At 35.6% G+C, this 16372-nt stretch overlaps 1 protein-coding gene across 2 annotated transcripts in view; it reads right to left on the reverse strand.

Moving 5' to 3' along the window:
* The window catches only part of LOC113232260 (glycogen [starch] synthase), a 52458-nt gene that overhangs the window by 21561 nt on the left and 14525 nt on the right, over positions 1 to 16372 (reverse strand). For both annotated transcript variants that reach the window (XM_026466929.1, XM_026466928.1), the window contains exons 2-5: positions 11875 to 12019; positions 7485 to 7562; positions 1925 to 2031; positions 1157 to 1348 (exon numbers count right to left, since the gene is read on the reverse strand). In XM_026466929.1, coding sequence (XP_026322714.1) covers positions 1157 to 1348; positions 1925 to 2031; positions 7485 to 7562; positions 11875 to 12013 — 516 coding nt within the window. In that variant the 5' untranslated portion in view covers positions 12014 to 12019. The remainder of the gene's footprint in view (positions 1 to 1156; positions 1349 to 1924; positions 2032 to 7484; positions 7563 to 11874; positions 12020 to 16372) is intronic.

Raw genomic sequence — 16372 nt, forward strand, 5'->3', positions numbered from 1 at the left:
TTGCAATAAAACGGCAATTTCATACTTTAACCCCTAATATTATAAAAACAATCCTTCCATAAGATCTTACGTGTTCTATGCCTATAGCTGCACTGTCTCACCGCACTCTTCTTAATATTTATACAGTCTTGTTGTCTATTTGGAGTCTGACGTTTCTAATCAGTGTCTATTTCGAGTCTTTTGTTTCTAATTAGTCTCTATTTTAAATTTGTCGTGTCTAATTAGTGTCTATTTGTGTATCTCGAGTTTTTTGTTTGTTTGTTTTGATTTAACGTCTATATGTCTATTACGAGAATGTTGTTTGTAATTAATGTCTATTCGTCTATTTCAAGTCTTTTATTTCTAATTATCTATAAATATTTATGAAAATGTAATTTATGTTAAAAGGAATAGTAATTTCTTTATGAAAAATAGTGACAGACATAACATTAATACGAGGAATAAAAATAAACTAGCTTTTCTTGATAGTCGTCTTCACAAAGTCAAAAAATCATTTAAGGGGCAATGTATACGCTTCTATAACAAGATTCCGGTTGATATACAAAATTTGCCTTTCACGAGGTTTAAAACTATTGTGAAACAAAAACTTTATACTAAAGGTTATTAATACAACTTCTGTGTACTTGGCTGACAAAAATCCGTGGTAGTAACCCGTTTAGCTCATGGAGGTAGTCTCGATCTCTGATGTTGCAAATAAAAAAATAAAAATATTGTAAATGTTATTTACAAAGAGCAACCCCTAGAGTTTCTTGCTCATTCTTCTCAGGGGAATCTGCCTTACGAATGAGCGGTAGAGTTTAACCATTGTGACGATTTCAAGTGTAATAATGCTTACCTATGAAATAAAGATTATTTTGAATTTGAATTTGAATATCGTCCATATGTCTATTTCCTGTATGTTATTTCTAATTAGAGCGTTTTTTAATTAGTCTGAGTCCATTGTATCTATGTCTGTTTGAGAATATTTCTGTGGCTCTAGTGAAAAGGGATACAAGTAAAAAAAGCCAACTTTACAAGGAGACGCGAAAAACAGTTAAAAGCTTAATATAATATTAAGCGTTAAGTGTTTTTCGCGTTTTCTTGTAAAGTGGGTTTTTTTTACTTTTACTCCTTTTTACTAGAGCCGCAGATTTATTATCTACACGTATTCACTTACCTCACTAATAAACTGTGCGACCATAAAGCCCAAAATAACAGCATCGTTAGCCTCAATATCAAGGTGCGGGATACCCAACGCGCATGTATCCCAGAGCTCTTGTTTGTAGCTGTCTAATTGCCACGCGCCAGAGCCAATATCGAACAGAATTATCTGCGGGTTACCGTCCACAAGCCACGTACCTGTGTGAAGCTGTAAAAAATATATTTGTAAGTATATCTGGATGATGATAAACAATAACATGTCAAAAAACATGATAATAATTTAGGGAAAATGATGTCGAAATTTTTTTTTTCGTGATTTGGTTATTTTAAGTCAACTGTTTTTACCGCAACTACATACAAAAATTTGTGAGGTCTGCTGCTGGTTCGTTTCGTGGCTTAGTTGGTATAGTGTCTGGCACGGTATGCTAGAAGACGTCGGTTCGAATCCGGCCGGATCTAAGGATTTTTTTCTGAGAGTTCGATCTTCGTATTAATAATTATAACTAGTGGAGTAATTTCACAAAAAATAATTGAATATAAATTCAATAAAAATTTAATTAATGCTAGGAAATAATAAATGACTAAAGAATGAATTTTTTCTGAGTGTTTTTTTTTTTGAGTGTTCGATCTTTGTATCAATAATTATAACATTTCCTAGCATTGTTTGAGAAAAGCACTATATACACCTCGGTGAAAACGGGGATTGCCTGACGCATATAACACATACTTGTCCGGCAATATCTTACTTCCCGGTCTATGCAATAATGTAATATTTCAAAATCACCTTGTAACCCTGGTGTCTCAAAGCGGTAACGGCGGCATGAAGGGGAGAATTAGACGGAAAGTCCGCTTCCTCAACTTCAGTACGAGCACATTGTTCCTTGTATGGCCCTGAAATATTATTTATTCTTATGAGAAAAGTATAGTTGTTTATGTGTCTGTTACATAATGACAGGCATTAAAATACGAGTGTGGGTTTATGAAACGAGCCGACAGGTGAGTTTCACAAAAACATCACACAAATGTTTTAATGCCTAATTATGTATAGTTACATACACTGCTTTATCTACGCACATATTATAAGCTTTCTGTGATGTGTTCAGAAACCGCACGTTACGACTGGCGAAATGGCGGCAAATAAAAACTTTTCTCGCGCATCTCACGCAACCGTAGTTTTTATTTAATTCATAGACAAACTAGAGTCGGCCCCAATTATCATATCGTACGATATTAAGTAACGTGTGAAATTTGTCAAAATTGTTTGCTATTAACATTTCAATTCGAATAAAACTTAATCTCGACTGATATTAGAATTGAGGTCGAACTAAATTGTTTCGTTTTTCCATTGACTTACAATTATATGGACGTCGGGTCCGCGCTAAAAAGTGTCCGCACTTGTAAGGCGCTAAAATCGTATACAGAGCGCCAAACTCCGCTTTAGTCTTCATTTGTTCGACTGACAGCGCGATACTGCGATGACATTACAATTTAAATTTCGAATAGGTTGACTTGGGACATTTTTTTCGTGGTTTTTGTATTAGACCCGTCGTCCATTTATTTGTAAGTCAATGCGCTTTTCGAAAATGTTCGTAATTTGAGTGTCATAATAAAATCGAATTCGATGTTAATATCTTAGAGGATGGAAAAAAATAAGGTTAATATGAAGCAATAATAACATTTTCACAGATAAGAAATTTACCTTTATGCTGGTCGTAATTTGCGGTTTTTGAACACATTATAGAGTGTTTATGATATGTGTGTAGATAAAATAAGTTAAACAACTAAACAATATAAAGGCCTTATTTATTAATAACATCTTTTAAAGATTCATTCAGTAATCTAAACCCAATAATTATTATCAGTCATTATCATTGATTATTTTAGTTTTTTAGTAGCAGTAGAGCCTTCATGATCGCATGAAGGCTCTACTGCTTTACTGCTGTTTGCTGCTACTACTGTTTGTTCCATGAGTTTTAACAAAACATAACTAGGTGACGAAATATTACAGATTTCTCATAGATGACGCTACTATTTGGTTTCTCAACGACTAAAAAGTCGTTGAGAAACCAAATACGTATCTTTATACGACGCAAGCACATAGAAAAATTCGTGAGGTCCGCTGGTTCGTTCCGTGGCTTAGTTAGTATGGCATCTGCCACGGTATGCTAGACGACGTCGGTTCGAATCCGGCCGGATCGGAGGAATTTTTCCTGAGTGTTCGATCTTTGTATTAATAATCATAACAAACTAGTGGAGTAATTTCACATAAGTTGAATATAAAAAAGTAATTGAATGTCAATTCAATAAAAATTTTAAAACATGACAGATTCACCAACATTTCGCTCTGGACCTTTTGGAGGGAAAAGTGTCGTTTTTATTTTGAGTTTCAATTATTTTGTGAAATCTAGTTTAAAGTGGAATAGGATAGTGCTATTGTGCCTTAATCGAAGATTAAAACGCGAAATTATACGAATCTCGAACTAAAATACCCGTATCGGCCCGTTTTAAGGAATCCCGAGTCAATCCAAGCACGCCGCCTCAATTTGCCTATCCTCTTTGTGGCGGCCATATTTACATATTTACAGAAACCCTTACATTCTGCTAAGCGGAAAACTCGACACTGGCGAAATCTTAAAAAGAAGGAACCGCCATTGAGTAAAACGAAGAAGAAGATGCACCAAAAAAAAATTTTAATCCATCTGACACATTTCAGCTTGTTATTTGGTAGTAAGGCAGTAAAGTTTAAACGTGCAAGCGTATTCTTCGACGACCCCAAACGCTTTCTTTTATCGCACAGAGTTATGCGATAATTAATAATATGCGATAATAATAAATCGATCTAATACGTTTAGATCGGTGTATTTAAATATGTTTGTATATGCACGAAACCAAAACGTGATTAATTAGTGACAGTCATGGAACTAAAGTTGTTGTTTATTTAGCAATTTTAGTAGCTGTAGAGCTCCTTGTGAAAGTGTTTCGGTTTTGCAGGGTAAGGGTGCTGGTGAAATCACAGGCACACGGGACTTGTCAACTTATGTCTCAGGGTGACGGACACAGTGGCAGTGCCCCTCAGATCTTTGCGACTTAAAGCCCTGAATGGCACTGGAATTCGACTCATCCGTAGAACAAAGATGTATGTGCAAGACTACTTGTTCTCAGGACATAGTACATTTCGTTCGTTCTTCTTCGCTGTGGATGTCAGATCGACCGTTGCTCAATTTTAAATTTCCGAAATGAAATAAGATATGTAAATTCTCAAAACACCTTTACGTAGGCCTTAGTTTGAATAAGAAAATTATTCTCGTAACCATTGACTTACAAATAAATGGACGACGGGTCTAATACAAAAACCACGAGAAAAATGTCCCAAGTCAACCTATTCGAAATTTAAATTGTAATGTCATCGCAGTATCGCGCTGTCAGTAGAACAAATGAAGACTAAAGCGGAGTTTGTAGCGCTCTGTATACGATTTTAGCGCCTTATAAGTGCGGACACTTTTTAGCGCGGACCCGACGTCCATATAATTGTAAGTCAATGCTCGTAACGCACTTATTCTCTTTTCGCTATATAATCACATTGGACTCTGTTCTTCGGATAAGTCGAATTGTTATGGACAGGTGTGTAGTTTACCATTAGGCGCTCGACTTGTTCATCCCGTGACTTGATGTTATAAAAAGAAATTAAAAATCCTCACAAATAAAAAAATAACAAGGAATCTGGACGCACAATTTACCTAACTTATTATATAAAATAATAAAACAGAAATACCACAGAAGTTGTAAGCCTCACTAAGGGCTGTATTCCAGAACTCTACTCAATGCTCAAGTCAGGATCTGAGTATGATTTCAAGCACTGGAAATACGACCCTATTGGCAAGGACTTGAGTATGATTTCGAGTGCTTTAAACCTTCTAGAATAGGGTTCTAGAATACGACCCTAAGAGTCAAAGAAGTGCTCATCAGTGCTCTCATTGCCGAAATCACACAAGCGATTAACACACAGCACCGCGCCCCGCGACGGAGCGCGAAGCTGCGTTTTTTTACGTTGTACTGAAGTACCTCAGTTTGTATGGAAAACACGCGCCGCCGAACACACTGACAACGCTTCTGTAATCAATTTGTGTGTATTCCAGTAATTGTCGTTCGGATGTTTGCTAACAAATAATCAAAGGACTCAGTTGACATTCGTGTGTAGTTGAAAAATTAATCTTCATATTTCCTTAAATCCTTGTAATGAAGTTAAATGTTATCTTCGGTGTCTTATTATTTGAGTAAACAAAAACAATCGACAGTATAACTGCAGCATCCTGAATGAGGTATGTATTATTAACCATTCTTGTCAAAAAAGGATCTCAGCTACATGTGCAATCACTACGGCAATCAACTACGAAGCGAGTACTTTGAGTGGCGCGGGGACGGCCCTACCGCTGCTCTCGCGCAGATTAAACCGCGCGCATCTATTTGGTTTTTGTTTATTCAAATAAAAAGACACCGACGATATTGGATACATCCCATTTCACCAACCAGATCGATAAATGGATAATTTCAACTTCATTACAAAGATTTAAGAAAACATGAAGTTAAATTTGGTCGATTTTCAATAGCAAATATGAATTTATCGACGTCGAGATCTATTGTAGAAAACTGAACATGTCCTTAAGCTGAAAAATCTGCGCGGTAGTGTGGAGCGCAATGTGCCATACCCTGCTGTTCGCCGCGCCCCTCCACACGGTGTCAGTGTGTTCGACGGAGCATTTTTTCCATACAAACTGAGATACTTCAGTACAATATTAAAAAACGCAGCTCCGCGCTCCGTCGCGGGGCGAGGAAGTGTTACATAAAATGTTCAAATTATTGCTTGCTCGCTACCTAAACTAGTTTAGCCTGTAATTAGTCAGGCCGGGGGTACAACCAAAAGTGATTCCAAGATAATTAGAGAGAACTCTTAGTGATAGCAAACTCCAGACAATCAATAAAGCCCAGTGCTATTTTTAAAATAGAACTAAAATAATAATGTGACAGCCCTACACCCTACAACCCACGGAACGTGATATTTATCTTATATATCATATATTTTTTTATTAAAATGATTTTTTTTTTGTAAATATACTCCGCTAGTTTGTTGTTATTATTCATACAAAGAACAAACAAACATGAAAAATTATTTCGCTCCGGCTGGATCTGAACCAGCAACTTTCGCCAAACCGGGGCTACCGCTCTCGCAACTGAGCTACAGAACGAGTCAGAAGATAACGAATTTCTCTAGATGCTTGTTGCAGAGCTTTGGTTTTTGGTTTTAACGGTTTAGATATTGGAATCATTTTAAAACATCAAGTGGACATCAAGTTGTTTGAGCAAGTGTCTGCAGCTAAAAAGGCAGTTATTTTACGGATGCACTTCAAGAAAAGTTTTTTATTCTTTTAAAAACATTGCAACGGGTTCAGGTAGTGTAAATAATGCATCTATATAATGCGTAATGGACGGCAGTGTATCCAGCACTACCAACGTTCAAACGACAGTTTTCTGCGTAGATCAATGTCTGCAGGTTATTATTCTTCAATTTGATTATTTTCATGTCTAAATATTGTGTGTGTCAGATTTAATTTTATTTATTTAGTGTCTGATTGTACTAACGTATTTGAATTTTGTTTTTATATATATTTTTTTAATTGTGGTGTTCTATGTTTATGACAGGCCACGGCAGCATATCAGCGTGAGCTATGTAATTAGCATAGTCCTTAAATGCTGAGTCATGGACCTTTATAGCATGCTTTTTATTTTTTTGCTTATTTGTTTTAACTTTCTTTCTATTATTAGTATTTCCTATTTTTTCTATTGTTTTTTTGTATTTATGAACGAATTATTTAGTTTTCGAGCACACACTCGACATAGCCCCGCACTAGGGAAACCCTGTGTCGCGGGTGCCATGGACACACAAATAGACAATTACAAATTACACCCAAACTCACGAGACAAATAAATGTAGGCCATACAAATATTTCTCCCGGCCCGGGAATCGAACCTGGGACCTCTGCATGGCAGTCCGGCATGGTAACCGTTCGGCCACGGAGGCAGTTATAATGTACTTTCGAAGTGAAATAAATACGACTTTATTTTTTTATTTTATCTAAAATAACCTATTATATAGTAAGTAGGTGATAGTTAATGTGTTCTAATATAATAAGTAAAAGGGAAATTTTAGAAAAGAACAGAAGTACCTACGTGAAGTGAAATCAGTACTATAAACCACACAGATTTTTAAATTGAAAGTAGATTTTGATACAATTGTGTGTGGTGGATGGTCCTGGTATTTATGGAGCTCCAGACTCCACAGTACTCACCGAGCAAACAATAATTCTCGCCCATCTCCTCGGTAGAAACATACGCCTTCGATCGGATTACAGTGTAAATACCGCCAACTGAAACAAAAAAACATTATGAATATATATCACTAGCAGTAGGGCTTCTTGTGAATAAGTTCGTCCAGGGATGTATTGCTACCTTACCTATTTCTATCGCCAAACTGTACACAGCCACAGGCAACTTGTCAACTTACGTCCGTATATGTGGGGTAAAGGGGCAGATACTCGTATACAAACCATATTTGTGTTGCAAAAACGAGCGATTCGGTCTGTGTACCGTGTGCACCGTTTAGGTTCTCGGGTTTCTCTCAGAGAAAAGTTTAAGGGGACTGGTATCATGACTGTGATATCACAGTACAGTTACTCAAATATTTTGTATGTATTAAACGCAAAACTAAGTCCAAACTCATAGTACCGCGATTCCGTTTAACTAAGGTAAACGATTCTTTTATGGGGTACTGTATACGTTTTTACAATAAGATTCCGAAGAATATATTAAGATTGTGATTTCCTAAGTTGAAAACTTACATTAAAAGTATTTTCATTGAAAAGTCAAGTTTTAGATAAAGAAGTATGGAAAGACAACAAGAGTCTAGATTCCACACAATTATGTTCCAAAGTGTATTCTGTAGCATTTAAGAGCAATCCCTAGAGTTTCTTGCTCGTTCTTCTCAGGGAGGTCAGTGTAGTGAACGAGCAGTAGCTTGAAAAATGACGTTTTTAAGTGTAAAAAGTTTACCTATGGAATGAATGATTATTTGGCTTTGACCTCTCAAGGTGACAAACGCAGTAACGTTGCCCCTCAGATCTTTGCGATGTGGCAGTGCAATGGTTATGGACAGACGCGTCGCTTACCACCAGGCGCACGACTTGTACGTCTCGTCATAAAAAAGTAAGTTTAGTTCGCATTGCGTCTGACACGGTTTGCTGGGAGACGTTGGTTCGAATCCAACCGGATCGAAATATTTTTTTTCTAAGTATTCGTTTTTTTAATAATTATAACAAACTAGTTGAGTAATTTCACACTTTTTTTATAATTACGCACACACTCAACATAGCCCCGCACTAAGGAAACCCTATGTCGTGGGTGTCATGGACACACACATAGACAACCACAAATTACACCCAAACTCAGGAGAGGAATAAATACAGGCCATACAAATGTTTCTCCCGGCATGGTAACCGTTCGGCCACGGAGGCAGTTAATTATTGAATATCGTCTACTTAAAGGTAAAACTACATAAGTGACAAAATTTCATAGCCGTAGTAAAAAAAATCAGAATCTTTCTGGAGGTAAAACTCAATAATAAAAAATAAGTAACTTTTAATTATTAATACAAAGATTTGGTATTTCAACGACTTTTTAGTCGTAGCTCTATCTATGAGAAATCTATGAAAGATTTATCACTCAGTTAGTACCTTTACAGCTACCAGTCCTGGCGAGATGACGCTATTCACTGCTACGACTAACGCAAAGACACGACGCACGCACATAGAAAACTTCGTGAGGTCCGGTGGTTCGTTCCGTGGCTTAGTTAGTATAGCGTCTGACACGGTATGCAAGAAGACATCGGTTCGAATCCGACCGGATCGCTGAAATTTTTTCTGAGTGTTCAATCTTTGTATTAATAATTATAACAAACTAGTGGAGTAATTTCACAAAAAATAATTGAATACAAATACAATAAAAATTTAAATAACTTTTATTAGAAAAAAAAAGCTATATATTTTTTAATTTTACCAGCACAAACGTGTAATTTAGAAGCTTTTTGTGAAAAACATCGATTAATGTGGTTTTATTTTTAAGGACTGTTATCATGGTGGTATCATCTTGACATTACGAGTTGTTTAATTGTTTTTAAAATAGCATATGGTTTATCGAGTTCTTATAGCGATTGTTACAAATAGCAAATGATACTATTTTTCCAGATTTACGATTTAAGAAATATTTATTTTCTCATAAGAATTATTACAAAATTCACTTACATGAGAAATTTCACATTCATATTAGCCAAAAATTCGGGCTTTATAGCGTATCCATCACAAACACTTAGCTTATTTTGTAATGTAACTCACTTATAAATTACAAAGACACAAATTAGTAACAAAAACAAAAATTAAATTAAATTCACTAAGACTGCAATTTTGTATACTATCATATAGAAGGTAGTGTGATGATCAATTCTAATTTTTAAAATGTAGGGTAGAAATTTATTGTTTCCAAACTTAACAGATATATCACTGAGTGCATCTGGAAGCGACATTGATGTTTTTTGTTGTTTGAAGTATGTTATTATATTTATTTCGTGTTATGATCAAATTTTAAAATTTTGTTTATTACTAGCTGCTACCTGCGACTTCCTTCAACTTTTTAATATTGTATAATTATAGTAAAAATAATGGTTGTATTTTATATTACGTCTTATTTTTATAGTAAGTTATGGTTATAGCAGGTTATATTTTTGAGCAATGTTTTTAATTTAGGTTTAGTGGTTTTTACTTTGGTTAAATAGTTTTCAGTTGTTATAGTCTTTTATTTATTTTAGATTGATGAATGAAAATTATGGGTTATATAGTGATGTAGAAGTTTTTTAAAGGTGAACATTGATTTAGCTTGTTTTATACCCTTTGGTAGTTTATTATATAATTGCGCACCTTCGTACATAATGTTAATAATTTAAATCGCGTATACTTGTTTTTTCACACAAACCAACATTTCGAGCCCTTTACAGGTAGGCCCTTTAAACGTTGTTTTGTCACTTTCGGTAGATTATTGCATATTTTTGACGCCATTACAAAAATATTTCTCGTCTGTTCCTTGAGTTTGATTTGTTGGTACTTGACATAAGGTCGATTTTTCTTTGTAATGCGCTACGATGCTTCTAAAGCTAGCCCAAGGTAATTCGGTAAAGTAACACTAGAAGGGTTTATTGTGTTTGCTTAAGACAGAGTGACTTCGTATTGCAGTGGAGACAGGTTCTTCAGGTTTTCTTTGTTGTAAATTATGTTGTGATCTGAACGCTGCACATCCAATTTCAATTTAGTCTTATTAACTGTTTTTTTATATTCTGAATTTAACTTTGCATTTCTATAGACTTCAAATTTTATTGAGAATGATGGCGACACAATGCAAAATATTCGATTTTGAATAATGAGCTATTTATTAAAGTTCTTAAAATAGTGATAACTTTAATGTCTTATTCAATAAAGATTTTTGAAAGTGGTTTTCAGCTACAACTGTGTGTAACCCACATAGTTTTAGAAGTATTATACTAGCTTTACCTACAATAAAATAAAAGGTATTTTTGACTTCTCTGTTTGCTCTAATAATCTCAGTACAAAGTAATAAAAAAACCGACCTCAAAAGTCATCCCCTAGTTTGCCACCTTTAGAGGTGGAATATTTTCTTAAAATTAAAATGGGACCACTGCTGAGGTAGCCTCTTTCCAATAAAAACAGAATCATAGGTACAAAAAAACATACAGTCCAAGTCGAATTCAGAACTTCCTCCTTTTTGAAGCCGGTTCAAAATACGTCATTATAGGTATATGTAGCGGGAGTAAAGTGCATCCTTCAATCGCTAGACATTAAAACCTAATTTTTTAACTTATTTCGAGTGAACAAACTCAAACAGCCAGTAATATGCTCGGTTTTAGTTCTGTGCCGTTTCCGCAAAGACGGTGGCGCCGCGCGCTAGTATTTTCCCGCGTTAGTGCGTTTGTTGTACTAAAGAGCGAAAACGATTGAATTTGTTTTTTTTCTACTAGAGACTAAAAGCCAATACAAACCATCGAGGCGCTGAAATCACAAATTAGAAAGCTGAAATAGTACAGCGCCAACAACTGACCTGTGTGTACGTCTCCGTACATTCCAAAAATATTCTGCATTTATTGTAATATTAAAGATTTCTGAAGAAGAAATTAAAGAATATCTCTAACAATGGGGGTTGGTTCCATTCGGCGGTGTGAGAAAAACAGCAAAACATTTAATTACAAAACAAACGGAATCACATTTCATTGGTAATTAAATATTAAATATGTAATTTTTCAATTTCTGTCCATTGTAGCAAAGCTCAAGTTAAACGGGTCGATTTGAAGTGTCAAGCAAATTAAGTGACATTTCGTATCTATTTCCGAATAATATACTTGATGATACAAACCCTTGTAATAATAGACACCACCACCATCTCGGGTATGTACTGGCTCATCCCGGGATAAAAAATATACTATTGAGAATTACATGCAGTGTCATTCCTTATAATTTTTTTATGTAAATTACATTTCTAATTATGCAATATTAGGAGTCATAAAAACAAATTACGAGTATATCATCAAAAATGAATACTTTATGTATGTAACCAATACCATACCTTTATTAGCAGCCTCCCAAGCAGTCTCGAAGGTCCATCTATTCTCATCACTGGCAGCTTGACCTTTGTCCATGAAGGACAGTAGGTCGTGGGTGGATTCCGCCCGGTAGAACCGGCGGGATGAGCGGTCGCGGGACATTGTGGACTGGAACAAAAAAAAAATCTCAGTATACAGAGTACTAAAACCAACCTCAAAAGTTCGTGGAATGACATCTATTTGCCAAGTTTTATTGATATCGGTTACCGAAAAGTGCGCGACACCGGATTCATCCCCTAGTTTGCCACCCTTAGAGGTGGAATATTTTCTTAAATTTAAATGACATCAACAGGTATTAAGGTCTTTCCAATAAAAAAAAATCATTAATATTGGTTCACAAACAAAAAAAAAGTTATCGCGTAACATCGTACAAAAAACAGTCGAATTGAGAACCTTTTTTTTGGAGTCGGTTAAAAATAAAAGAGTTGTACCGTTAGTGATACTAAAATAAATGGAAAATTTAACCAGACTATCAGTTGGTTTTTTGAAAAGAGCTAGCAAAATCTAGTAATTCTGAATTTCTTTTTACGCGCAATATCGAGAAAGTCGTTATGGATATTTAATACTCTGTAACGTAAAACGGAAGGGAATATATTTTTATGTATTTTTTTGGGTAATGCGCTAGTGGTCAATGCCATGAAAAATATATTGCCATATTAGATGAAACTTAGAGAATGAAACTATTTCCCGGATTTAAAACGCGTATATTTGTGTTTAACAGACCGACGTTTCGGGCCCTTTACAGGTCCCATGGTCATGGTCACGGACCATGGGACCTGTATATTGCCAGATTAGATATCAATGCCATTCTTGTTACATTTTTTTTTCTTTGGCAGTATGGCGTCCAGCCTTTGGCCATATGCAATTTCACTGTGTTTCCAATTTTTGGTAACTCTAATTATAGAATAGAATAGAAAAAGATTTATTCACGGCTTACAACACATCAATAAACACGTGTAAATTTAGAAAGCGTAATAATAATAATGAAAACTATGTGGGTTACACAAATAAATGTAGTCACGCCTAAATTTATTTCTCTCATGAGTTTGGGTGTAATTTGTGGTTGTTTATATGTGTATCCATGGCATCCTCGATACAGGGTTTCCCTAGTGCTATGAGTGTGTACGTTTGCGTTTGTTTGTAAATTTTAATTCATTTGAAAAGCGCAATCCCTAGTTTCTTGCTCGTTCTTCTCGAGGAGGTCAGCATAGTGAACGTGCAGTAGCTTAAAAAATTCGTTTTCAAGTGTAAAAATTTTACCTATGGAATAAATGATTATTTGACCCTGACTTTTTCTGGGAATAAAGTACCAAGCTCCATAATTAGATACAAGACCTTTCATGTTATATATAACACAAATATAAGAAAGACATAACTAAAATTTTGTGACATCTCTACGTTTCCGAGTGTATGACTAATTGTGTTATCATACTTTGGTGGTAGCCCTATCAGCATCTTTGAACCTGTTGTTATGAAAACCGTGTACGTAAATCTTGTATGAATCCGAAACTTGGACTTTAGAATATAGTACAATAGGTGACATAATTACGTAATGCAGGCGAATAGAGATGTTCAAATATCAATTCTAAATGCTCCTAACGCAAAACACTGTTACGCAGCTCGTAAATTGTTAGCCAAAACGTGTTTATAGATTTATTTTAAGCAACTTATGTAAGTAGCGGTGTTTTGCATTATAATTACGACAAATGGCCCATACTATTAAATGGCGTCTACGATAGTTGGTTTGCCGCCAACAAGCGTAAAAGCTGTTGGTTATTTTATTTATTTGTGCAAACAACAAACAGATAAACACGTTGAGTGTAACGTCGGCTTACAGTTATAAACTATGATTTTACTGTATTTGTGTGTGTGTGTGTGTGTGTGTGTGCGTATATTACGCGATTACACTTTTTGAACCGATTGACTGATTTGTGAACCGATTAGATCAGAGTTCGTCCAGGGAAGAACTGCCATCTTACCTATTTCCGCCGCCAAGCAGTAATCAGCATTACTGTGTTCCGGTTGTGAAGGGTAAGGGCGCTGGTGAATTACAGGCACATTAGACTTGTTAACTTACGTCTCGGTGACGGGCGCAGTGACAGTGCACTTCAGATCTTTGCGATTTAAAGCTCTGATTGGCACCACAACTGTTATGGACAGGCGTGTAGCTTACCATCTGGCGTCACTTGATAATATATACTTTTTGTTGGAAAGGGCATATCTCAGTATTGATCCCACTTAAATTTAAAGAAAATATTCCACCTCTAAGTCATAAGTAAAATTGTTACACTTGAAATCGTCATTTTTTAAACTACTGCTCGTTCACTACACCGACCTCCCCTGAGAAGATCGAGCAAGAAACTCTAGGGATTGCTCTTTTCAAATAAACTTAAATGCTATGAAATACACTTTGAAGCATAATTGTCTGGAATCTAGACTCTTGTTGTCTTTCCATACATCTTTATCTAAAACATACTCTTCAATTTTGTAATAAGACTTTTCAATTAAAATTCTTTTGATGTGAGCTTTAAACTTAGGAAATGATAACCTTAATATATTCTCCGGAATCTTATTGTAAAAACGTATACAGTTCCCCATAAAAGAATCGTTTACCTTAGTTAAACGAAAGGGTGGCAAACTAGGGGATGAATCCGGTTTCGCGCACTTTTCGGTAACCGATTGTTAACTTTATAGTTTCCGTTTGTATGCATGTATGTTTGAAGGTTTTCCCTTTTTTGTTTAATAAAAATTACAGTAACGCAATACTCATAGCCCCGCACTAGGGGAGCCCTGTGTCGCGAGTACCATAGACGTGAAAATAAAAGCGGGAATCGAACCCAGGAACTCTGTGTGGCAGATCAGCATGATAACCGTTCGGCTACGGAGGTAGCTAAGTTACTTTTTTATTATCGGTACCCTGCAGGATATATCACGGAGAATTGCACAATTTATTTCCGCTCTCCCCTATCCACCATCGGGAGAGCAGACGTAGACTGGTGTTCTACCCCACGTTGTAGATATTCCGAACCGTTTAGCTTCCACGTTTATATGCCGAATGGCTATGAAGTGAAATTCCCTGCCTGCAGACTTGTTCCTTGAACGGAATAACTTGGGCCTTTTCAAAAAGACAGTGAATAGGTATTATTTAGTTGTATACGCCCCGTCGTCGACTCTTTTCATCAGGTGAGATGGATTCAAAAAACGAGCACAGAAAATTTGTCATGGAACGTGCGACTTCTTCCCAGCTAAGGCCTGCTATGAAAATCTATTACTGTCCATTTCTCCAAACTTTCAAATCTACTTAGTAATAAAGAATTATGTAAACAGGCACAAGAAAAACTCATACAGCCAACTGCAAAGTGTTCGTAATTACACATCGAGTATATAACCCGAAATAGAGACGAAATAAGGTTCATGCATTCCTGGTAACTCATCAATGATACATCACTTATAAATATCAACTCTCGTTTGCACTGAAATATAGACAGCGCCAACAACTGACCTGTCTATACGTCTCAAAAACATTCTGTATTTATTGTAATAAAGGTAATATCTCTAACAATGGCGTGCTATTACATTCGGTGGTGTGGGGAAAAACAGCAAAACATCTAATTACAAAACAAACGGAATCAATTTTCATCTGTAATTAAATATGTAATTTTGCAATTTTCGTCCATTATAGCAAAGCTCAAGTTAACTGGTAAAAAATTGACGTAAAAATTGACGACACCTGTCAATTGTTTCGAAGTGGGGCTGGTGGACAGTTGTGACAGTAATGATTTATTTGGCAGAATAGTTTTCAAACAAATTAAATACCACACTATTTTTTTTAAAAAGCTGTAAAATATAATAAACTGTTTTTGTATTATTTTCTGTTTTATTGGCTTTTTTTATTAATAATTTTTGGCTTCGATACAAGTCCTTTGAGATATGTCTTCCTTTCATTAACGGGATCCTCTATCGATCTAATTCATTATGTATTCACATTCTCTTAAATAACTTACTGCCTCCGTCGCCAAACGGTTACCATGCCGGATGGGCCGGGAGAAATATTTGTATGGCCTACATTTATTTATCTCGTGAGTTTGGGTGTAATTAGTGGTTCTCTATGTGTGTGTCCATGGCACCCGCGATACAGGGTTTCTCTAGTGCGGGGCTATGTTGAGAGTGTACGTTATTATTATTAGTTCACTTATTTGGGTTTTTTAAATAGTCTTCGGGACGCAGCGGGAGTCAATACTTATGTTTTCACTTTCACTTAAATCACATTATCTTCTATCACTTTGAACAAAAACTTTGAATTTGTAATTATTGGGATTTTTAGGATAAGTCTTTTGTGATTTGGTTTAAAATAACGAATATAGTTCTAACTTTCTTCAACACTATTTCTTTTTCTTCGTATTTTCTACATAATATAATAGGGGTTAAAGTATGAAATTGCCGATTTGTACTGAAAATCGA

This window comes from Hyposmocoma kahamanoa, unplaced genomic scaffold (genome assembly GCF_003589595.1).
Source record: "Hyposmocoma kahamanoa isolate Upper Pololo Valley unplaced genomic scaffold, ASM358959v1 67, whole genome shotgun sequence".
Lineage (NCBI taxonomy): Eukaryota > Metazoa > Arthropoda > Insecta > Lepidoptera > Cosmopterigidae > Hyposmocoma > Hyposmocoma kahamanoa.